General features: G+C 45.7%; 1 protein-coding gene across 4 annotated transcripts in view; it reads left to right on the forward strand.

Moving 5' to 3' along the window:
* Window positions 1-3,227: 3,227 nt before the first annotated feature.
* Window positions 3,228-24,067, forward strand: part of TNRC18 (trinucleotide repeat containing 18) — a 153,099-nt gene continuing 132,259 nt past the window's right edge. For all 4 annotated transcript variants that reach the window (XM_036741224.1, XM_036741225.1, XM_036741226.1 and 1 more), the window contains exon 1: window positions 3,228-3,468. In XM_036741224.1, the coding sequence (XP_036597119.1) occupies window positions 3,255-3,468 (214 nt within the window). In that variant the 5' untranslated portion in view covers window positions 3,228-3,254. The remainder of the gene's footprint in view (window positions 3,469-24,067) is intronic.

Here is a 24,067-nt window from a genome sequence, read left to right on the forward strand (position 1 = left end):
GGGAGGAGGAGGGCAAGGGCGGGCGGAGGAGGGGGGGGGTTCCACCGGTGGAGAGGGGAGGGCTGCCTGGAAACGGCCGGGAAAAATTCTCACCACCAGTTTTGATCATTCAGCCCCGCCGAGGGGAGCCTGGAAACTGCTCGAGCCCCTTGGTCCATAATTGGTTTTATAGGAATGGCTGAGGGCCAAAGTGTTTACATGAGCGTGATTGGCAGCGCGGGGAACCAATGGGAGGTTTACTATGAGATCCTGGCTGGCCAGCCCGGGAGGAGGAGGGAGCAGGGGAACAATGCTGGTTTCATTGCTAAAGAGTTGTCCCCCCCCCCCCCCCGAATTTTTTTTTTTTTAGATCCAGCGAGAGGAACTTGAAAGGGGGTTGTGTAATGTACCTTTTCCAATCCCGGGCTGTATATGGAGATTTGGGATTCTTTAAACCAGTGCTACCTGGATTTTATTAAAAAGCGGGGACCTCTGGAGAAAGAAAGCTGGATTTTCCAGGAAAGCAGAGCAAGCCGGGTCCCAGAGCCTGTTTGCTGGAGGGTGGAGGAGTTGGCGAGCCGAACGGATGGACTAAAGGACATTTTCATACCAAAAAAAGGAAAGGCGGGCAAAAAGTCTGAGTTGGATATAATTCCCGAGAGGGAAACAAGAACGGGGGGCAGGCAGCAGGATGGCCGAGAGGCGAGGCGGTTAGGCGGGAAGGGGACCATCCGCTCCAGCAGGTAGGTTTTTCCCTAGTCCCTTATTTTTTTGGAAAGTTAAATAGTTGGCTCTCCCAATCCGGTCTCCTACCAACACAGGTCTTACCTGCCCTCCTTAGCCTTCTTCACATCAACCCTTTCCACCCTCAAACTACTTGGGAATACAGGGACTTTTCTGGGATCCGAACTGCATTGGACTCTTCGACTATCCCCCATTTTCCCCACCTTAGCCCCCTCCCTAAGACTTTCCCTTCAGAAAAATACAACCTAGAGGGGGAAAATCTCTACTCTCCATTAAAAAACAATACCCCAGCTCTCCTCCGTGCCCCTGCAGTCTGTGAGAGAGGTGGGGAGAGGGAGAGACATTTTAGATTATAGGCTGTTTTTAATTAAAAGCCGGAATTCAGCCATTTTAACTGCATTTAAGGGAGAAAAGTAGGAACCATCCAACGCAGCGCACAGAAAGATAAATCAACCCTTTCCATAATCTGAATAAGAAGCTTCAACTTTAAGCTCTCCATTTTTTTGTCTTGGTGTCCATCTTCCGAAAGCAGTAGTTAAAAAAAAAAATTTTTTTTAATCACATGAAGCTCATCTACCGCTCCGCTTAAGATGGAAAACATGTATCCAAGGTTGTGGCGATCTTAGATTTTAAAAAGTAAATGTTTCATCTGGTAACCAGAGAATGGGAGAGAGGGGAGGGGGACGAGGGACGGATGAGCTGTTTGTAAGTAAAAACCAGGTTAAAATAAGAAACCATTAACAAAGCTGGTAAGAGAAGCCCTGGTAAATGACTGGAGGTAGATATTTTTGGTTCAGGGTATTTTAAGCTTAAATTATGTGCAAGTCCAAAGGGAAGGAGAATGTGGCAAACTCCCTGCTAGTATTTACTCTCTGGATAAGACACCAGCAAAACCGAATACAGGGGACTTGTCTACGGGATGTGGGGCTAAGACTGGGGAGGGATTGGGGTTAGTTTGTTTGGGGGAGATAGCTAGTGGGGTTTTTTGTATAGTTTAAAAAAATAATATAAAAAATTCAGTTGCTTGTAATTGCCCATCCCGCTTGCTTTTGAAAAGAGAGGGAAAATGTATCCAAACTGATTCTCCCTTCCCCCAAGAAACCAGCAAAGGACAAATCTTTTAAACAAACAGCTTTAAATTGGAACTTCGGGAATATTTACCAAACAAGGGGGTGGGGAGGGTGGAGGAGGAGGATACTCCCTCTACTGAGAACAGTCAGATTTTAGAAGAGGGGGATTTTTTTTTTCAGTTTATTTTTTTTTGAGGGTGACTGCATACTCTGAAGTAGACGTGATACCACCCCCCCATCCCCCCTGCCTCTCCGCTGCCTACCGCCGCCCCCCCGCCGCCCCAAACCAGGGTTAGTGACCTCCCTTTTCCATACGGGGTCTATCGAAAATGAAACCAAACCTTGTCCTGTTTTGTTTTTTAAATTTCTACCAAATCCTAAGGCTAGAATGTATGCCACGTCTCACGGAATTTTCTGAGGCAATCTGTCACTGAAGGGCAGGAAGGAAAGAAAAATCCCGACTTGATTAATTAAAACCACTTTAAAACCCTTGCCCCCATCAGCTCAGAGGAATGGGGATATGCTTATAGTGGATTCAGGAAAAAATACAATTCAAAAAGAGGGCAAAAAATAGGAGATGATTTAAACTGAAGGACTAACAAGGTTAAATATTAAACTTTTCCCATCAGATACTAAGCAAATGTTTAGTGAGACATTTTAATCTTCAAAACCAAAAGGTTTCACAGTTTTTAAAGCTGAAACATGTGACATTTTGGAATAAAATATATTTCAAGGGGTGAGATCCAGTCTTTCCGAGAGAACCAACGCCAACCTTCCCCTCTCTGGCTTAGAATTTCTGGAGAAAAAGGGGGAAGAGGGAGAAAAAGCCTATGAAAGCTGCCCCTGGAATTGTGTCTGTCGAGGGGAGTTAAGAGAGGCAATACCCCTTCATTTTAGTAATATTTTGAAAGTCTAAAGCTGAGGAAGACCGAGCGGGTGGAAGGAAAGTAGCGGTGATTTAAAAAAAAAAAAACTGCAATTCGATGTTTCATTTATACAATTTTTGACTACGGAAATACCCGCTGATTCTAATGAGCTTCCCTGCCTCATTCAGGGGCAAGGGGAGACTTTGGGGGAAAAGACACTTGTAAGGTTTTTCCAAGTGGTTTCCCTTTTTTGGTGGTGGAAGGGGTGTTGTTTGTTTTCTCTTCGGGCCGGGAGAGCTCCGCGGGCTGCTGCCTACCTGCTGGCCCGGCTCCGAGCGGTGCTGCAGTACGGAGGAGGGAGCGGTAGGAGGGAACAGCTCTAACTCCAGGGTTTGTGTCTCTGATCTCTCCCCACCGCAGGCAAAGAAAATGCCCCCAGCGGACTCTCCGCCGGCCGAAGACCATGGAACTGCTCCGAGGCTTATATTTTAAACCCCTCTGATTTGGGGTGTGTGGAGGGGGGGAGGGGCGCTGGGAGGGGGGGCGCCTGGGGAGGGGTGGAGGAAAACGAAACGGCTTGGAAGTTGGCACTCAGATGATGGATGGCCGAGATTTGGGGCCTCCCCGGTCTGTCCACGGCCCCCCCCCTCCGCTACTGTCCGGGTTGGCAATGGAGAGCCACCGGGTCGGTGCTGCCACGGCCGCCGGCCGCCTGCCTTCCTCTACTGGCCACCTGGGCCCCGGGATGCCGGCTCCCCTGACGCCGGGAAAGTACATGCCGTCGGGAATCAACCTCCACTCGCACCCGGGTAAGTAAGGGTTCGAGGTCCCGGCACTCGACCTCACTCCCCGGTTACCACTTCTGGCCACTCGGTTTCCCCTTAAGTGGAGAGCTGTGGCCTCCTGACCCTCCTGAGTTGCACTGTTCCGAGCCCCTTAGGGTTTCTAAAATCTGATACAAACAACAATTGCGGACTTGTGGCACAGGGCTGTGGAAGACACAGGGTTAGGATGTTGGGGAGGGGAGCAGGGGCTTTTGGTCGCTGAAGTAAACGCACTTGGAAATCTTCCGTGTCTGCTCCTTCTGCAACCCTTTCAGTCCACTGGAAGTGTTCCCTGGGAGGTTTGGGGTCTGAGCAGACATCCTCTGGCTTCAGGGACACGATCAGAGTCCGAGTCCCTTCCCGGGAGGGGCAGCGGGCATACGTAGCAGCAGTGTCCTGCCCGGGCAGGACTGGGCAGATTGCAGTTTGGTAGAACAAGGAGAAACCTAGATCTCCCCTTACGTTTGGGACTGGGCTCGGACTGGGGAACTCTCGAAAGCTTGAGAAACCTTGGAGGCTTAAGCCGAAGAGTTCATTCCATGCCCGGTCTCCTCTTTGCTCAACCCGGAGTGAGCCTGGGTTGCTTGGCTGAGGGAGGCACATGCTACCGGAGTTAGGGTCGGGGAAAGAGACATCTCTGTGAAGGAGCTTCCTGGAAAAGATTTGCCGTCCATTGGAAAAGTATGTGTTTTGGGAGTATAGGGGGCAGCTGCTTCAGGTGCTAGAGATTAATTTGCGCTGTGTCCCTTCTCCTCTTCCCACCCTCCGGGTCTGTCCTGTCCCATAGGGTGCGGCCTCCGACTTGGTCTGGCTTCTCTGCTTAGGGGGAGAAGGTTGACCTTCCAGCCCGGCTAGTTGGATATATCCTTGCGGCAGGAACCAGGAAGAGAAAGCCCGGGTCAGAGCAGATATCATGGGGATTAAGTAGCTCCAAGATCCTTCAGAAGTATAGGTTTACAATATGCTTCCTCCCCAGTTCTCGGCCGGGAAAAGAGCTGGCTGACTACTCAGCAGCTGGACGCTGGGGATCGAAGCTTGGGGGTGGGAGTGGGGGGGAGTAGTTCCAAGGTAGTTTTTACAGGCTAGTCCAACCCGAAAAATGTAGTTTCCAGTTTTAGAACTTTTTAAGATAAAAGGGAAAAAATCCCACAAAAACCAGAACGGTAAAACTTTTTTTCTTTTCTTTAAAAAATATCTTTTCCTACTGTTTTTTCCCCTTGAGATTTGTTTACTAAGATTTTTGGAAGCTTCAGTGTATTTAATAAACACCCGGCCATATATACACCCTCTCCTTCCCGACGGTTTCAGTCTCCGAGCTCCTACCGCTGGCTGAATCACAGATGTTAGGCAGTCAGACTGCCCATCCGACCCCTGGGTGTACCGGGACCGAGCTCCAGGACCGCAGGGGAGCATGGTAGAGGGTTCTACTGATTGGGGGTGGTGGTGAATTGCCTTGTTCGATTTCGATTCTTTGATGTTGCAGCTGTTGTCTGCAAAGTTGTGGGGAGACCCCCTGCCCTTCTGCGGTTCAAGACTTTTTTTTTTTTTCTGGGATATGGAGAAGGGGGTTGCTGTGATGACAGTAGACTTTGCTAAGGTGACAAGATTTTGTGTGTGTTGCTGCAATCAACCCTGCCTCCCTTCACCCGTCTGCAATGAATGACTTTGAAATTTTGCAAACCTGATTGCCAACATCTGCAGAAAAGGAAGCTGCCCAGATCGAGGGGAAAGATTTATGGGCTAGGGAATGGTTGGCAGTGCCAATTTTCCAGGTGCTGAAACGAGAGGTGTAAAATGAACAAAGCAATAAAACGGAGCACATGGGCACCCGCCCTCCCCCCCCCTCCCCCCAAACCGGCTGGAACTAAATCCAGCCCTGGGCTGTCTACTCCCTTCGCATCTCCTAGTGACCCTCTGCGCCCAGCCGAGCTAGGACTTGCACGGGGTTTACTTGAAATAACTAGTTTGACTCTCCCTGAGCATGGAGTATATAACAGCTAGTTGGTCCAACTAACTTGGCCTGGAGAGAGAAGGCAATTTTGCTTGGTCGGGTTCCACCCTTGGGCCCTTCTTAACCCATCGCTTGCCCCCGCAATTGTGACCTGTCACGTTCTAGCTTCTCTTCTGCCTTGTGTTGTTTACCAGGTCACGCAGTCTGTTCCCGGGCAGTTGTGAAAGTGGGAGGCTGAGGCGGCTGCGGCGGCGCGCTGGGACGCGTAGCCTAGGGCTCGGACTGTGAGGGGCTGGGGGAAGGGAAAGAGGAAAGAGACCGAGTTCCTGGGTCCTGGAAGCTGGGGTCTCTAGAGAATGGCGCCGCGGGCTACCAGAACGCGGAATCGGGCCCTCTTCTCCACTTAGTTTGCCTGCATCCTCCCGGCCCCTCTCCTTCCAGCATGCTCCCACCTCCCCCCCCCCCCATTTCTCGGCAGAAGAAGCATCCCCGAACCTATCATTAAAATTTAAATTCTTCCCAAGAGCAAGGGGCTATTTCGTTTTTCTTCTTTTCCCGGAGATTTATTTTTTTTTCCCCAATCGGTATTTTAGGGCGTTAACTCACTGGAAAATGCCCGACCGGTGGCTGCCGCATTCGTTTGAGCGCGGGGGAAGGGAGGGAATGTAACAAACAGTGGGAAAATCAGAGGTGGGGTTTGTGGGGTGTTCGTAGTCAGAGCTGACCGGGGGCTTCTCTTTCCTTCCTCTGCCGGGTCGGATTGGTCCCAGCCCCGGAGCTGGCGCCTCCCTCCCTTTCTCTCTACCCCTTAGTCCCGGGGGCCCCAGCCGACCTCTTCCCGCTTTCTCTCTTATTTATTTTGCGTGTTTAACTTTTCAGGAACCTGCCCGGGAGCGGATCGGAGGGACAAAGGGCCTTTGTGAGGCGACACTGTGCTGGGGGTGGGGAGTGGGGTGGGGGCGACCTCTCGGAGCAGCGGTGACCTAGAATGGGGGACGGAGAGGGGATGAAGTGGGGCGGGGCGGGATTTTGTGCGGGGGGTGTAGGGGACCGACGTGGAGGAAGGTCTAGCCTAGCTCCGGAGCCCTCAGGGTGCCGCTGCAGAATGGATAAGTGCTTAGCGCTCTCTCCGTCTTTCCAGGGACTGGGAAGTGGGGGTGGGGGGGTGGGGAGGATGCAAAGGGTGGAAAGACTCGCCCCGCCAAAAAAAAAAAAATCAGGAAAGATGTGGTCCTACGCTGTGCTTATGAAAAACCCAGGGTGAGAAGACCCAGGAGCTCTGGCAAGACTGTTAGCCCGGCCTAGACCAATGGGCTGATCTTGCGGTGATGACCCTCCCTAGGCCCGGCTAAATTCAGTGCTCACTGGGCCTTGAAATGACTGGAACTCTATTCCCTTCCTGGCGTCTGGCCCGGGTGGGGAGGAAAGGAGGGAGCAAGTCCGTACTAGACGCCACGTCTGCCTCAACTCTGCCGAAGAAATCCCCTAGTTGGGAAGCAATAGCGGGGAGGGAGCCGGGGGGAGGGAGTCACCTGACAAGGCAGGGATTGGGGTCGATCTGGGCGTTAGAAAAAAAAAAAGGGACTAGATTTGGGTTACTGTGGCCTGGGAATAGAACAAATTAGTTAATTGCCCTGCCTTTTCCCAGGTGCAAACTATAGGTCCGCCCCAACCCCACCCCCCCAGGCAGGAAATGGACTGCCTAGAATTGAACGCAATTTTGGAAAAATGCTGTTGTGGAAATTAAATGTAAACCCAGTGAGGGTCTAGAATGGGGGTTTCTGACGTTAACCCCATAGGTAAACTGGGCATTCCCCTTGTCCCCAAGGCGGGGGGTCGGGTCGGGAGGGGGCCGCGAGTAGCCCGTAGGATCCTTTAGGACTTTGTAATTATTTCCGCTGGTTCTATTTTAGTCTGCCTCGGGCTTTTTTATTAACTGGGCCTGGCCAGTCACCCTACCCACAGCCCTGGGGCAGGGGCTGGGCTTAATCCTAGAGCCCAGACGGCGGCCTCAGTGAAATTAGAGATGTTCTGGGCCAGCCTCTTTCTCCCCGGTTTCCCCTCCCCCCCACACCATTGGCTCCCGGGAGTGGCAGGGCCTGACTGGGTCAGGTAGGTGACTGGAGGAAGGTGGAGCCAGGTTCAGTTAGGAAGCTCACCGCCCTTTGTCCCTTCTACTGTTTGGATGGGAAAGGAGAGATTTAGACTCTCCCTGGAGGACGTTTAAGGCTAGTTTTTCTGTAGTTTCCTGGGCCACTTCCTTCTTTCTTCCCCTGGAGAGGGCTTTAGCATGGCCAGAAAGTCCAAGGGTGATTATGTTTTACAGGGAACATTTTTTTTTCAAAGTGCTTTCACTTATATTTGGAATACTCAAAACAGCTATGAAGTAGGCAGATTGTTATGAATCCCATTTTAAAGATAAGGAAACTAAAGTCCAGAGAGATAAAACTAATTTGCCCCGGGGTCACATAGCTAGTTTGTGACGGAGATATGACCAGGATCCAGGTCATCTGACTGGGACCAGAGTTCAGTACTTTGAACTGTTGTTTTTTTGCCTTTCTTTGTATCCCCCGAATTGAGCATCGTGCCTGGAAAATTATAGGCACTTAAAAAAATGCTAGTTGACTCCTTTCAACACAGTGTTTGCCTTTCTAGAAGCTAGTAATCTCTAAAGCGTTAATTTCTGAATATTTGTTGACTGATGTCATGAAGGAAATGTCAGGAGGGTGTGTTAAACTAAGAAAGAAGCTTTCCTGTGAAAGGTCTTACAGATATTAAGGGAGGATTTGGTATTGTCTTCAAGCTTACTTCACTGGAATGCTGTTGGGTGTACTAGACACTGGAATTCCAGAAGGGGCCTGCTTTCCTCCTCTTTTTCTTTTCAGTTAACCATAACTTGGACATGTATGTGTCCGTATATTTTTTTGAGTTTTTATATTTTTAATAATAGCAAATATTTTATTTATGTAAGGGCTTCAACATATAATGCAGCTTCATCTGAGCCTCACAACAACCCTATGAAGTTAGTGGTTAATTGTGGCAGAATGATTAATTCCATTGATTCCATTTCTACATTAGCACGTCCTATTCTTTCGTTTTTACAGATAGACTAAAAGGTTAGTGGTGAAGTGATTTGCCTAAGATGACACAGGGCTAGTGAGGGGCTTGGGGCTCCTGACTCTACTGCTCTTCTCAAGGTATAAGGATGTCTTGGAGTTTGGCTCATTCTCTGTAATCAGATTAGCTTATGATTAGCCTTTTACTTGTTATTTATTAATCTGAGTAGGGCCTGAGTTAGTGGTGCTGCCCATCAGGCTTTCTTTGGTGCCCACTGCTAAGATTTATTTCAGCTTCCCATTGCTCTTGGCCCACCTTCTTCTTGAGGGTTTATTTAGGATAAACATAGAGCTTAAAAGCAGAGTCTCCTCTCGCTAGAGAGGGAACCCTCAAAAATACTAGTAAAGTCTCTTTTTTTTTTGCCATTTTCTTCCCAGGAGGGCATCAAAATGAAGTGGAAAGGGTCAGGAAGACTCTGGTTTGGGGAGCCCACCTGACATCTCCTACTTGTGTGACTGTAGGCAAGTCACTTCACCCGGCTGAGCTAGCATCCTCATCTAGTAAGCTCACTGGAGCATTAGTTTTAGCGTTAGAAGGAACCTCAAAGGTCATTTAGCCCAACCCCCTCATCTGGCAGATGAGGAAACTGAGGCCAGAAGGGGTGAAGTAACCTTTCCCATGTCCTATGGCCTGGCATCGAAGGAACCAGCATTTGAAACTTAGGTGCTCTGATGTCCACGTCTAGTGGTGCCTGACAGTGCTATGTGATCCTGACAGTTAACATGTATATAGCATTCTAACGTTTGCAAAGGGCTTTCTGTTATCTCATTTGATTCTCAAAACACTGGGGATGTAGGTGTTGTAATTCCCAATTTACAGACAAGGAAACTGAAGCTCAGAGAGGTTAAAGTGACTCACCCAGCTAATAACACATCAGAGGGGGAAGATCAGAACCTAGGTCTTTCTGATTCTGGGTCCAGTCCTTTATGCATCATGCCATCCTGAATAGACATGGAAGTATCGTTCTTTCTTAAGCTGTGGGGTTCCTAGGGATAGGTTCTTTCTTTGGACTTCGCCCTTATTAGGAATTTGTAGGTCTAACTGAGTAGAAAGGCACTCTCATTAGCAAGGGAGATTCTGGGTTTGCATATAGGTTAGGGATCTCTCCTGTAACCAAGCGGTGATAACCCCGTTCTTACCTTGGCTGTAAGTGCCCACAGATTCATTCCATTATTAGCCTGCAGCCCCTCCCCAGGCTTTGCTGCCGTACAGTTGCATCAGTTAAAATGTGCTTGGGTGTTTGGATGGGGTCAGAAGTCATTTCAGCACTAGATTTTGGGAGGTGGTACCAGGCATAGGGGTCCAAGGTTATATCACTGTCAGTAGCCTCAGTCACTTCAGGGTCACTACAGTATCCTAGGACCTCCCACAGACAGTAATAATAATGATGGTTAACACTTATATAGTCCTCTAAGGTTTGCAGAGTGCCTTACAGATATCAGATTTTATCCTCACAAAAACCCTGGCAGGTAAGATACTATTACTAATCTCAAACCAGCAGGCAAATTGGGTGACTTGCCTAGGGTCATACGGCTATGGATTAATGGATTAGTGTCTGAGACTGGATTTGAATTTAGGTCTTCCTGACTCCAAATGCAGAGCTCTGTCCACTGTGCTGCCTGGTTGCTGTAGGGTACAATAAGAAGGTAGGGGTAAATGCATGAGAAATAGATCCCGAATAACGTCACAAATTAGTGATAGGTTCTTAGTCTTGTAACTAGGAGGTTATCTAATCCAGTCATCTGATGTTACAGATGAGGAAATTGAGGCCCCAAGGTCATACTGGTAGCCTGTGGAAGATCTGGGGTTTCTAAGTTAGGCTGGATTCTAACTCTAGTCACTTTCCACTAACCTGCTGCAATTAGCAAATATTTTTTTTGATATGTCAGAAGCATCATACTAACATTAAGGTATAGGGATGGGGATTGGACCTGTAATTTTATTGGTAAATGAGACTCCTAGATGAGGAAATTCATCTCAAGATGGGGCCTGTGAGCATTTTGTGGGCAGTTTATGCTCTCAGAATTGCCTAGGACACTGAGTTGTTAAGTGACTCGTCCAGGGTCACACGGCTAGTAGATGTCAGATGAGACCCATGAACCTTTGGAGTCTTGCTGACTCGGAGACCAGTTCTTTTTCTGCTATGCCCCATTTCCTTTCCACATTAAAACAGTAATTCATGTTTTGAGGTATCAGTATAATCACAGAGAGTTACAAGAGCTGGGTGGGACCTTAGAGTATGCCATAGCAGCTGTGAGAGCTGAAAGTGACCTTAGAACAAAGAATATGAATGTCAGCTCTGGGAGGGACCTTTGAGATCGTCATACCACCCTTCCACCCCTCCCTCTTAGAGATGAGAACATTGCTGCCTAAGGTCATACTAGTGTGTGACCTAAAGTAATTCTTAGGAAGTGTTAAAACTTGGCTAGAACCCAGGCTTTATAGCAATAATTCTGGTGTCTCCATTTGTCATAGCAGTAGCTAACACCTAGGTTGCTGGCACTGTTACGGGACAGAGGGATGTGAGAGGTATAAAATAGAGTCTCTACTCTATCGAATGAGATAATATTTATAAATCACTTAGCAGGACAGCGAGGTGGGACAGAGTACTGGGCCTGGAGTCAGGAGGACCTGAGTTCAAATCCAGCCTCAGAAAACTTCATAGCTGTGTGACCCTGGGCAAGTCACTTAACTCCAATTGTCGAGGGGAGGAGAGCAAAGCACTTAGCTTAGTGCCTGGCACATAGTAGGTACTATATAAATGCTTCTTTCTTCCTCTCCTATTTTTAAATAGCGTATCTGAAAAAAAAAAGCTTAAGAAAAAGGGCAGCTAGGTGGCACAGTGAATAGAGCACTGGCCCTGGAGTCAGGAGGACCTGAGTTCAAATGTGGCATCAGATACTTGACACTAGCTGTGTGACCTTGGGCAAGTCACTTAACCCCTAATTGCCTTGCCTTCTTCCCTACCCCACCCATAAGCTAAATAGTATATGTGTATGTGTTTTTAAAAGCATGCATATATTTAAATCTGGAAAGGAACATTAGATATCATCTATTCCAACTTTGGCATTTTATAAGTGAGAAAAGGTAGGTCTAGAGAAGAGACTCGCCAAAGGTGCCATTGATAGTAGCAAGTCTACAGGTTTCACCCAGATCCTTTGACTTGAAATTCACCATTCTTTCCACATTAGTACCTCAGTGAGAAGTTTAGCTCTTTAGCTCTTTTGGAGGGAGAGGGGAGGCAGGGGACTAGAATTCCCACCTCTTTCATTGGTAAAATATGAAACAGGAAGACAACAGTATTGGAGAGTATTTGATATCGGTACTAAACTGATTCTAAGAATAATTGCAAGAAGAGTGAGTTTGGGCTTGCTGGCCTTCCCTTCTGGGACCTTTGGCTTTTCTCAAATGGTGATCTCCAAGGTCCTCTCTGGGCTCTAATACTCTATGATTCTACGAGAAAAGAGGAGAGAATGATACTGATATTTGGAAATAAGGTTGGAAATCCAAGATAGATATATAGGTAATTAATACAAATATATATGACCAAATGAAATTCCCCATGGATAAAGTGGTCAAAGGATCCCAACAAACAAAAGAATTGCAAACTTGTCAGTGACCGTGGAAAAGATTGCTCTAGATCACTCAAATTCAGACAACTCTGAGGTTTCACTTTGGTAGGGGTGAGGGGAACAGGCATAGTGATGCATTAATATACTAAAGCTGTGAATTGGTTAGTTCATTCTGACAAAAAACAACGTGGAATGATATAAGAAAAGTCACTGATAGTTTTTAATAACCTTTGACTCAGGCATTCCCACTACTGGACTGGGAAATCAAAGGCAGAAAATTTCCATGTATGCCACAATATTGTGTCTGAATGGAATTGAATTTTATTTTGTCATAAAAAATGATGAATGCATAGAATTTAGACAAACATGAAAAGATGTATGAACGTATCCAGCATGAAGCAAACAGAAGAACCAGGAGAATAATATACACGCTGACTACACAATAAAGTAAACAAAAAAATCCCACCAAAGTGAAGGAGAAGGTTGAGTAATTGTGTCCAGCCTTTGGCCCTAGAGGAGAGATGAGAAAGCACTTCCCTCTTTGGGTAGAATTGGGGAAGGGATGGCAAATATTGCAAACACTGTTAATTATGCAGACTAAATGCCCTGGTCAGTTTTACTGAATTCATTTTCTTCGTTATTTATTGGTAGTAAGTGACTATGTCTGAAAATGACTGTGACATAAAAAGGGAAGGCATACAACCTTTGAAAAAAATTAAAATTTGCCCTTTAAAAAAAAGATCAGAAGTTGAATAGGAAGAACGGGCCTTAAAAGCCCAACTGAGAAGCTTGAACTTGCTCTTACATACAGTAGAGGTTCCTCTTAGGTTCTAGAACAGGGGATATGATTAATTGACATTTTAATTCAGTACAGTTTAACAAGATTAGTGCTGAGGATACAAAAATAAAGAGTCCTCACTCAAAGAGCTTACAAGAAGAGGGGAGGAGGAAATGATACAGTGCATACACTAATAAGAAAAGTCAGGAAAATTAAGTATGGAGAGAGCACGAATACTTGGGGTGATCAAGGGATTTATGCCCTGAAGAAAGGACTAGAATCCTAAGGGTCAAAAGTGAGGAAGGGAAATTTCATTCCTGGCATGAGGATATTGCTGCTGTTAGAGGAGATAAGAGTATTGAATTCTAGCCTAGTAGTAGTAGTAGTAATAAAGGTGATGATGGTGATAGTGGTGACAGTGGTAGTAGTGGTGGTGGTGGTGGTGGTAGTGGTGGTAGTAGTCCTCATCCACTTTAGCTGGAGTACCATTTCTAATAGGGAGTAGTAAGAATGAGTCTGAAAACTTAAATGGGGGCCATGTTGTGAAGGGTTTGAGGTGCTGGGCTAAGGAGTTTATAGTTAGGCTAAGGATGGGACTAAAGGCTTTTGAGTAGGGGAAGATTTGTACCTTAGGAAGATCATTTTGGCAGGAGGATAGAGAATGGATTGGAGAGGGGAGAAGACTGGAAGCAGGGAAGACAATTAGGAAGCTAAGGCATTCGGGTTTTGAGTGCCTGACCTAGGGTAAAAGGAAATCAATTCATGGTATGCAAAATGAACTAGAGAGAGGGAAGTTTAATGTTTCTTTCAGATCAGAAAGAATGAGATACAGGACAGTCATTTAGTAGAGAATCCTCCTGTGTTGGGTGGGTGTGAGTGGGGAAATGTGGGAGACTGAGAATGAGTAAGGGTATAAACTTTCACACACATTTACTAGGTGAATCTTTTTACGTCTCTGAGACTCAGTTTCTTTTTTTGTAAAATGAGGCTAATAATACTTGTGCTATAGATTGAAACACACTTGCATATACATATATATATATAGATATAGATATACACACACACACATTTTATATATATGACATGACAGATGTGAGAATTTACTTTGCTTGGTGATACATATTTTTAACAAAAAATATTAGTCTATGAGCCTATGAGAAATAAATAATAATGCATTACATGCCTCAGGGACCGGTTGTAAAGAAAATATTTTGTAAACTTTGAAGGGCTATGTAAGTACCAGTTATTACCTGAGTAGGAGAGACTGGAGATCATCCTGTGTTAGGCCAGGGTTGTGGAAAGACTAGGAAACTAGACAGGCAATATGGGGTAGGGGAAAGATAGGCATACTAGGGAATTGAGACCTGGATTCCAGTCCCAGCTCTTCTACTACTTGGTAATATAACTTTAGGTAAGTTACTTCATACCTCTCTGGGACTGGTTTGTTGAAGGAGCTGGAACCTGTAACTTTTCAGGGTTCCTTCAAGTTCTGATAATCTATCTGTATTCTTATTGACCAGTGTAATTTCAAAGCCAATGAAGGTATCGGTTGAGAATTCAGTTACCAAACCTGGGCTCTAAGTGGAAGCTAAAATTGCCAGGCCTTGATTCTGGGTTTGGTTGTTTTGTTGTATAATAAACATCTGATCTGGTCCCTTTTGTGTGCATGCAAGTAAATTAGGCTAAATGGGAGTTAAATCTAATCGGCTATGTTAATTGGCCCTAATTATAAGAGAAATCAGGAACTATAGTCAACCTAGGTTAAAAAGTGTTGAGAGCTGGGTAGGGCCAATATTGATTGAAGCCTGGACTTTTAAAACCAGCTGGTAAAATGAAGACTTAACTTATAGCTTCTTCTGCACCCACCTCCTTTCTTTTCTAACAGTGGAAATTGCCATAATCTCTGTCTGGTCCTCTGCCATCCCAATGTCAGAGCTATTAATAGCTAATAATAATAGCTGGCATTTATATAACCCTTTAAGGTTTGGGGAGTGCTTTAAATATGTTAAGGGTAGCTAGGTGGCACAGTGGATAGAGCATTGAACTGGAAATCAGGAAAACTCATCTTCCTGAGCCTTCCAGCCTTACTCACTAGCTTTGTGACCTGGGCAAGTCATGTTACCCTGGTTTGCCTCAGTTCATCTGTAAAATGAGCTGGAGAAGGAAATGGCAAACTACTTCAGTATCTTTGCCAAGAAAACTCCCCAAAAGGGGTCATCGACTGAAAATGACTCAACAACAAAAATTACATGTTATCTCGTTTGCTCCTTGCAACTACTCTGTGAAGTAGGTGCTCTTATCCTGGTTTCTCCAAGGTCATTAGTTTGTTAAGGATCTCATACAGGATTCAAACTCAAGTCTTCCTGACTCCAGTTCAGTACCATTCATTCACTTCACGTTGCTGCATTTGGGGAGCCCCTCCCCATTTTTATATGACCTTTGAATAAATACATATGTTTTTTGATTCTAGATAACCTTATTCTTCATGATGGTTCAATATTTATTTTGTGATAAGTTCTGTTCCGTATTGGAAAACCCAACCATTCTGCCGAATTCGACACTATCAACCAACCCATCTTCTGAATGTCCTCTCTCCTCTCTTGAGTTTTATAATATTTCCCTGTCCTTCAGTCTTCCTGGTTATTCTACCAGTCTGACGGCCCCTTGGTGTCCTTTACCAGGATCATTCATTATCCATGTCCCACTCCTGCGGCCTGTCCTGGGTCCTCTTCTCTGTTTAAACCTTCCCTTTTGTTCTTTTCATCAGGTTCCCCTTAGTTGAACTATCATCTCTATGTAGATGATTCCTAGACCTATATAGCTCGCTGTTGTCTTATTCCTGAGCCTACTCCCTCATTACCAGCCCCTATCGGACCTTTCCAACTAGATGTCCCATAGACATCTTGAACTCAACGCATCCAAAACAGAACTCGCCTTTCCCCCACATGCTCTTCCCTATCCATTCACAATAGCCACCATCCTAGTTTAGTTTCTCATTGTCTCTAATCCGGACACTATTGCATTTGTCTCTTGACTTGTTTGCCCACCCCAGCCTCTCCCCTCTCTAATCCATCTTCCACACAGCCGCCAGATCAATACTCCTAAAGCAAAGGTTTGTGTCCCTACTCAATAACTCATAGTTCAGAGATTGAGATCTAGACAGAGGACTTCTAGTCCAGGTCAGTCATCTTACAGCTCCGGAAAATAAGATTCAGAGAGGTCTAAGACTTGCTAACTAAGGCTTGTCAAAGGTCAATAACAGAGCGGTGATTTGAACCCATGTCCTCTGACTGCATATCTTGCTCTTACCCCACTGTATCACACTGGCTGGCTCCCTCTTGCCTCTTGATAAGATAGATGTTCTTGCATGGCATTTTAAATTCCTCACCATCTAGGCCCTGCCTAACTTTCCTGGCTCAATTGTCATCAACTGTGTGGCAACCAGATGGCTCCTGTTGCTGTTCTCCGTACCCTGCATTTCATTTCCAGTCTCTGAAAGCTGCCCACGATCCCTGGATTCTCCCTCTCCTGCTTAGAATCCCTAGCTTCTTCCAAGGCTTGTCTGAAATGCTCAGGTGGGTTGTGGTTGAGTTTTCAGTAGCACAGAAGGCCGTAGAGTTAAACAGATGATGGGGAGAACTTGGAGAGAGTGGCTCTGTGGTTTTCCCACATCTCATTTTCCCTTTTCTTAAGGGAACTGGAAGGGATTATATTGTTGTTGGTGGTTGTTCAGTTACATCTGACTCTTTGTGACCCTGTGTACCCTACTGTCCGTGGGGTTTTCTTGGCAAGGATGCTGGAATGGTTTGCCATTTCTTTCTCTAGTGGATTAAGGCAAACAGAGCTTAAGTGACTTGCCCAAGGTCACACAGGTGGTAAGTGACTGAAGGTGGATTTGAACTCAGTTCTTCTTGACTCTTGGGCAGGTAGGTGGCACAATGAATAGAGGGTTTTGGGCCTGGAGTCAGGAAGACCTGAGTTCAGATTAAGCCTCAGATACTTACTAGCTGTGTGACCCTGGGCGAGTCACTTCACTCTGTTTGCCTCAGTTTCCTCATCTGTGAAATGACCTGAAGAAGGAAATTGCAAGCCACTCCACCCAGTATCTTTACTAAGAAAACCCCAAAGGGAATCACAAAGATCAGGACTGAAGATATCTGAACTTCCTGGCTTCATACCTGGTGCTCTATCCACCGAGCCACCTAGCTGCCTGGAGGAAATTTTAATGGAAGGGAGTTTAGTGGCCATCCCTCCATCCAGGGTCCAGTAAGCAGTAACTATCAGAGTGGGGTTCATACCCAGGTCTTCTGACTACAGAGCCCAAGGCTTTTTCCAGTGTACCTGCCTGCTGCTTCTTTAAGAGGGATGACAATCTTCAGAAGAAACGTGGGCTTCCTTTCACTTACACTACATATTAAGTTGGTCCGGATGATCTCTAAGGTTCTTTGTAGCTTTTACAATATGTGAATCTACTATGTTATTACCACGGTGACTTGTATTTTCTAGGACAATCCGACTTCAGGAGAAGGGAGCACACTTGTGAATGAGGCTTTTTGGAAAAGGGGTATCTTTCGTCAGACTGTGCTGAGCCTGATTTTTGGTTTAGAAAGTGCGGTCGTGGTGTTGACCTAGCTACCTCTCACCAACTTTTGTTTGTAGGGCACCTACAATATACACAGAAGTGTTAGGTGCTGTGGGGGGCTGATACAGAGCAGTAGAGAAGTAAAATGGGAAGAAAGCTTAATTTAGATTCAAGGGGCCTTGAATATCATGGAAAGCCCAGGCTTTGGCCTTGGCTACCTGTGTGATCCTGGGCAAATCACTTCATTTTCTGGGTCTCTGTTTCCTCATCAGTAAAAACAAGGAAGTTTGACTTGACCACCTCTAAGGTCCTTCTGGGCAGATTGAACAGTAACAGTAAGATTTCTCTAGCTCTAACGGAAAGACCTAAGTTGATATCTTGGCCTCTGACACTAGTTGTGTGAACCTGAGAAAGTCACTTAAACCTTTCAGCCTCAGTTTCCAGGCTCAAATGAAATAACATACACAGCACTCTGCAAAACTTAAAGTGCTATATGTCGTTCACTTGTTTTCAAGTTATGTCTGATGCTTTGTGACCCCGTTTGGGGTTTTCTCAGTAAAGATATTGAAGCGATTTGCCTTTTCCTTCTCCGGCTGATTTTACAGGTGAGGAAACTGAGGCAAACAGGGTTAAGTGACTTGCCTCGGGTCACACAGCTAGTAAGTGTCTGCGGCTGGATTTGAACTAGGGAAGATGAGTTTTCCTGACTTCAGGGCTGGCGCTGTAACCAATGCAGCGCCTGGCTGCCCTAAAATGCTATGTAAATGTGAACTGTTATCCTAAGGCTGTAGGATTGAATCCCTGCTCTCAAGGAATTTAAAATCTGAATTTGACACATTCCAAGTGAGGAACCATTGAATGGTAGAGATAATAAGTGCTATAAGAGGAGAATAGGTGAGAAAGTTTTCACAGCAGTCAGTGAGGGCTTGATGAGATTGGGGTTGGACTCTTGAAGAATGAGTGGGGCTTGAATGGGCTAAGTGGAAAGGGGCGGATGCTTTGATATGTAATGGTTTGGTGGGGAGGGGCAGCTGGGCCTGGCCTTTGGGACCTGGAATGTTCAGAGCAGACGTGGGGAGGACCCTGAAGACTGGCCAGGCTGGAGAGGGGAGTGTATGTTGAAGAGCTAAGGATCACAGAAAAGAAGTTTGCTTTGAGTTGTGTATTAGGTCCTCTGGTGTAGTGGAAAGAATGCTGGCCTTGGAGACCAGAGATCAGGGTTCTCTTTTTGATTCTCGCTCCTTTGTCAAGTCCCTGTGATCCTTCTGAGTCTGTTTCCTCCCCTGTAAAAAACATAGGGACACACAACTTACCTCATAGGACTGTTGTGAGGCCAGGCAAATGCTTTGTAAATGTGAGTTGTTGGTAGTGGTAGTATTGGTTTTCCCAGTAGTAGAAATGTATTTATGGAGTCCTTTGCCTTCTAATGGGTCCTCCTTGATACTCAACAGTTTGGGAGTTGGCCGAGGGGTTAACTGACAACCTGGCTGTGGAAAGGGGCCACAGCTTGGTAAGCACTGAGCCCGAATCTGCTGAATCAGCTAACCAAATAACCTTAGACCTAACTGCCTGGCCTACTTGGTTCTTGAGGTCTGAGACCTTGTTATTGTCTAGGCTTTACATTTCACCCATCTTTTTGCACGCTGAGTTCACCTAAATGTTATTAAGCGCTTGCTGAGTGCCTGGCCTTGGGGTAAGCTCCGGAATACAAATAAAAGCAGAAAGAAAAATAATCTTTGCCTTTAAGGAACTTGCATTCTTATTGGGAAAGACTGTGCGCAAAAGGGAGCAGAAAGTGGAATGGGAGGTGGGGTGAGGAAGGTACCTATGCAGGAAAGAGAGTCAGTAGTGGAGCTGCAAGAAGGAAGGATATCTGGACTAAACCCCTCTTCTAATGGGAGGCTCCAGGAGGGACTCGCCAATGAGAGAAAGCCCTAGGTGCTAAGGAAGGTGATGGGGTGAGAAGACCCCTGAGGCTTGGAGGTATCTGAAAAGAGAGCTGGAGGGAAATGAATAATAAATGTTCAGTCAGGTTACTCTTTATTTTGGGGAGAGCTGGTACCCCACTGGCCCAGTTGCTGTTGTAGTATTGGCTCTCTCATCTCCCACCTCCATGCATTTGACCTCTTATGTTTTCTCCTACAACTAAAATTCTATCTCCTTGAAAGCAGAGGCTATCTTGCTTTTTCTATTTATATCCCCGTGGCTTAGCACAGTGCTTTACACATAGTAAAGGCTTAATAATTTTTTTTTCCCATTCATTTCATTCATTCATGGTGAGGAAACTGGATGGACTTTTTCACCCCTGCTTCATAGAATGCCTGTTGTTCAGTTCAGCCACATTTCACTCTTTGTGGCCCCATTTGGAGTTTTCTTGGCAAAGATACTGGAGTGGTTTGCCATTTCCTTTTCCGGCTCATGAAACAGAGGCAGAGTGAAGTGACTTGGCCAGGGTCATACAGGCCAGATTTGGACTCAGGTGTTACTGCCTGAAGGCCCAGTGTTCTCTCCACTGTGCTACCTAGCTTCCCTTGAATGCTGACTTTCTGTAATTCTCAAGTACCAGCTCCTTCAGGATACCTATTATACCTTCAGAATATCTATCCTTATTCTCTCCCCCAAACCAGAGGGAGTGTCTTCCTCTTCCCTGGAATATGATTTATATTTACTTTCTATACATTGCCTATTTACTTATGTGTTGTTTCCCTTCTGGAGATGGCAAGCTCCTTGAAGACAAAAACCGTTTGATTTTGTGTTTATTTGGAGTCCCTACTGCAATATCTGGCCCTGGAAGGTGCCAATGGATGTTAGTTGGTTGGTTCAATGAGTGAATGTATGATTGAGATAAACTGCTCCCAAGTTTCTACCAGCTTGGGCTTGACTGGGCTGATCCAACCGAGGAATTGTAAGGAGGAAGGTAGTGACTAGCCTGCCCTTAGGGTAGGGAGGTCTAGTGACTAATTTGGTTTTCACTGGTGTTAAAACCTGCTGTCTTCAGCTCTAGAGTTTTCTTTCCTGCTTAGAAACCTTGTGAAAAGCGAATCTCCTTAGGTCAGGAGAAATCATCTCTGCCCTAAGCTAGAGGCTTAGGTCCATCTCCAACAACACCTTCAAGAAACTGGCCGTAAAACCAATACTTGTGTTAGTTCTGTTTTCTATTGCACATTAATTTGGTTTGATGGATCAGGTATTGATTAAGGGCCTGTTCTTTGCAAATGAAGAGCCCTCCAAACAAAACAACTTCTGCTTTCTAATGGCTTACGTTTTATAGATAAATAGATAGGAGTCCACAAAAGTTATACAAGGGAATACAAAGAGAGAGAAATTCTCCTCCCCCAGTGGTATTGAGTAGGAGGGGGTGCTTGAGATGTGTATTGAAGGAGATCAAGTATTCTTTGAATTGGAGGTGAGGAAGAGGGATATTCTGGGGAATTTGTTGAGGTCCATGGAGGTGGGAGGTGGAATGTCACTTAAGGGGAGCACCTAGCAGGGCATTGCCCGCCCCTGCCCCCCCATTTCCATATTAGCTGTGTTGCAAAAGAAACCACCCACAAAAATAAACCCAAGAAAAATAAATTTAAAAAAATGCTTCAATCTGTACTAAGAGTTCATCAGGTTCCCTCTTTAGAAGTAGATGACATTTTTTGTCATGGATCCTTTGGAATCGTCTTGGGTCATTGTTTTGGTCAGAGTAGCTAAGTCTTTCCCAGTTGATCCTTGTTATAATTTTGTTACTGTGTAGAATGTTCTCTTGCTTCTGCTCACTTTACTTTGCATCCGTCCATATAAGTTTTCCCAGGTTTTTCTGAAGTAGGTAGTGACCCTAAAGGAAACCCAAGTTTATACAGGTTGGGAGAAAGAGAGGATGACGTAGAAAGCTTGGTCCAGAAAGACACTCACTGTCCAAGGTGATTTTCCAAATCAGCAGACACTGTGTAGGTTAAGCGTGGTGCTTACTTTCTTGATGCTTTTTAACATTTAGTCAGATTTTAGCTAGATGGCTCAGTAGATACAGCGCTGGGCTTGCAACCAGGAAGAGCCGAGTTCAAATGTGACCTCAGACACTGTGTGACCCTGAGCAAGTCACTTAACTGTGGTTTGCCTTACTTCCCTCTTGTGTAAAATGAAGATAACAGTGGCGCCCAGCTTCCATGATCTGTATGAGGGTCAAATGATAGAATAATTGTAAAGTGCTTAGCGCAGTGTCTGGCACTACGGCGCTACATAAACCTTAGCAGTTACAACTATTTATCATTAGTATTATCTCTTCTTATGTTGCTGAAGCAATTTGAAAGTGATTCAGTAGCCAATTTCCTCATCTCTAGGAGGAATGTTTCTTTCCAGCATGGAGTGGTGGGAAACAGTGGGATTGAATGGAATGACAGATTGGGAAAGTGACTTCAGTCAGGGCCTTAGTGGGTGGTGTCCTGTATGGCTCTGGAAGTGAATTCCCAGGGAATGGCAACCATGGGGAAGAAGCCCGAGTTAGAAAGTGCCAGATTTAGTTTTGGAGGAACAGTCTTCTTGTTCCAGTTCTGTCACTTCCTAGCTCTCTGATCTGTCCTCATCTGTAAAATGAGACCTCGTTGGACCAGGAGGCCGAGTGGAAAGTCCCCCCCTCTGACTCTGTGACCTTGCAGAAATCATTTACATTCCCTGAGCCTCCTCGGTTTCCTCTGCCGTAAAGTGAGGAGGTTGGCCTATATGGCCTTTGAGATCTGTCCCTATTAATGAGGTAACCTTTATTTAAGGTTCCTTCCTGGGCTCTAAATCTATGTTCCTTTTATCTGACCCGCTTATGACCCGGCCTTAAGTCATCAGGTCTGAAAATAGCCTTCGGAACACAGCTAATGATGCAGTAAAGGAACACTGGATGGGAGCTCCTTAATACCCATTTAATTACTGTTGCCAGTAGCCTGGCACAGGTGAGCTCAAGCCCTGCACCTGGCCTGGCCCAGCCATTAAGGTGATGCCTGCTAACTGATGGATGCCCCTGTGTAAAAGAACCTTATCTACGCCTACTCAGTAAGGCCTTTGTAATGGAAAGCCCTCCTTTAGGCCTTATCTTCAGCCGGGGAATTAGAGAAGGCCGGTCTGATTTGTTTTCCCCAGTGAAGAGCCAAGAGGAGAAAGCCCAGAAAAACCATGCTGCACTCACAAACGTGGCAGCAGAAGCAAAGCGGGGTGAGGGGCATGGGGGTGGAGGGTGGCTTGGGGAACCAGGTTCACACTAGAATAGATGCTTTCCTCTTTCTAACTCCTTGTCAAAAACATTAGCTAGAGCGCAACTTTAGCTATATCTTTCCTTATAAGGTCTGCCGAGTACTTTATATATACATTATCTCATTTGATTTGATACACCATTATTAGTGTGTTGTATCTTATTTGAGACATTATTTCAGAAGTCAGTTGTTTAATTTTTCTTTGTAAAGGCCAGGTTTTTGAGGCACAGGGTCACTCATAGGGGAGAGCTGTCCCAGAAAAGAGACCTAGAATATTCAATTTTCACCCCTTTCTGTCCTTGGGTCGTTCACTCTTAGGGATTGCTTTTTTAGCGAATGTTATAGAGACTAAGAATGCTCTCACGCAGAGCCAGCAGAGGGCACACAATAGTCCCAGATCTGTCTCTGCAGCTGTTAAACACCAACCATGCCTTTAGGAGAGCTGCCAATGGGAGCTGCCATCGACGGTGATGATGATGACGATAAGACGGATGTTTATACAGCCTTCCCAACTTTTCCCATCATTTTCACGTCTGAGCTCATTTGGTCCTCACAGTCTCTCTCTAGTGAGGGGGAGGTAACTTACTGTATTGTCCTCCTCATTCCCGGGGGTGACACTGACTTAGGCGGAGGAAGAAATTGACTTAGCTGATGAATGGCATAGACCGGGGGACTTCAGCTGAGGATTTGGGATTCTGCTTCAACCAACCAATCGGTCAATTAATAAACGATATCGATCAAGTCCCTGCGGTCCAGGCATTGTGCTAGAAACTTTAAATATAAATACAAAGACAAAAAATGAGAGCCTTTGTCCTCAAGGATCTGACATTCACTCTGAGGAGATAATTATAATAGTAAAAGCTGATATTTATATACAGCATAATATGTGTCAGCACTGGCCTAAAGGTGCTTTGCAAATATTATTTCATTTGATTCTAGGAGGCCTAACGGCCCATTTTATAGTTGAGGAAACTGAGGCAATTAGAGATTAAGTGATTTGCCCAAGGTCATGTGGCTAATTAAGTGTCTGAGGCTAGATTTGAACTCAGGTCTTTATGACTCTGGGCACATGGCTGTATCCACTGTCCCACTTAGCTGCCAACAGCAGTTATAACTTAGATACGAGTATTTTTTCTTCTATGTGAGGTTACGTTCCCTAAGATAAAGAAAAAGATAGTAGAAGAGGACTGATAATAGGGGTGGGGAACTTGAGGCCTCCAGGCTCTAGGTCCTCAAGTGCAGCCCTTTGACTGAATCCAAACTTCACAGGACAAATCCCCTTGATAAAAAGATTTGTTCTGTAAGACTTGGACTCAGTTGAAAGGCCAAAAGGCCAAACCCAAGGACCTAGAAGCCTTTGTG

The sequence above is a fragment of the Trichosurus vulpecula genome, chromosome 1 (genome assembly GCF_011100635.1).
Source record: "Trichosurus vulpecula isolate mTriVul1 chromosome 1, mTriVul1.pri, whole genome shotgun sequence".
In the NCBI taxonomy this organism is placed as follows: domain Eukaryota; kingdom Metazoa; phylum Chordata; class Mammalia; order Diprotodontia; family Phalangeridae; genus Trichosurus; species Trichosurus vulpecula.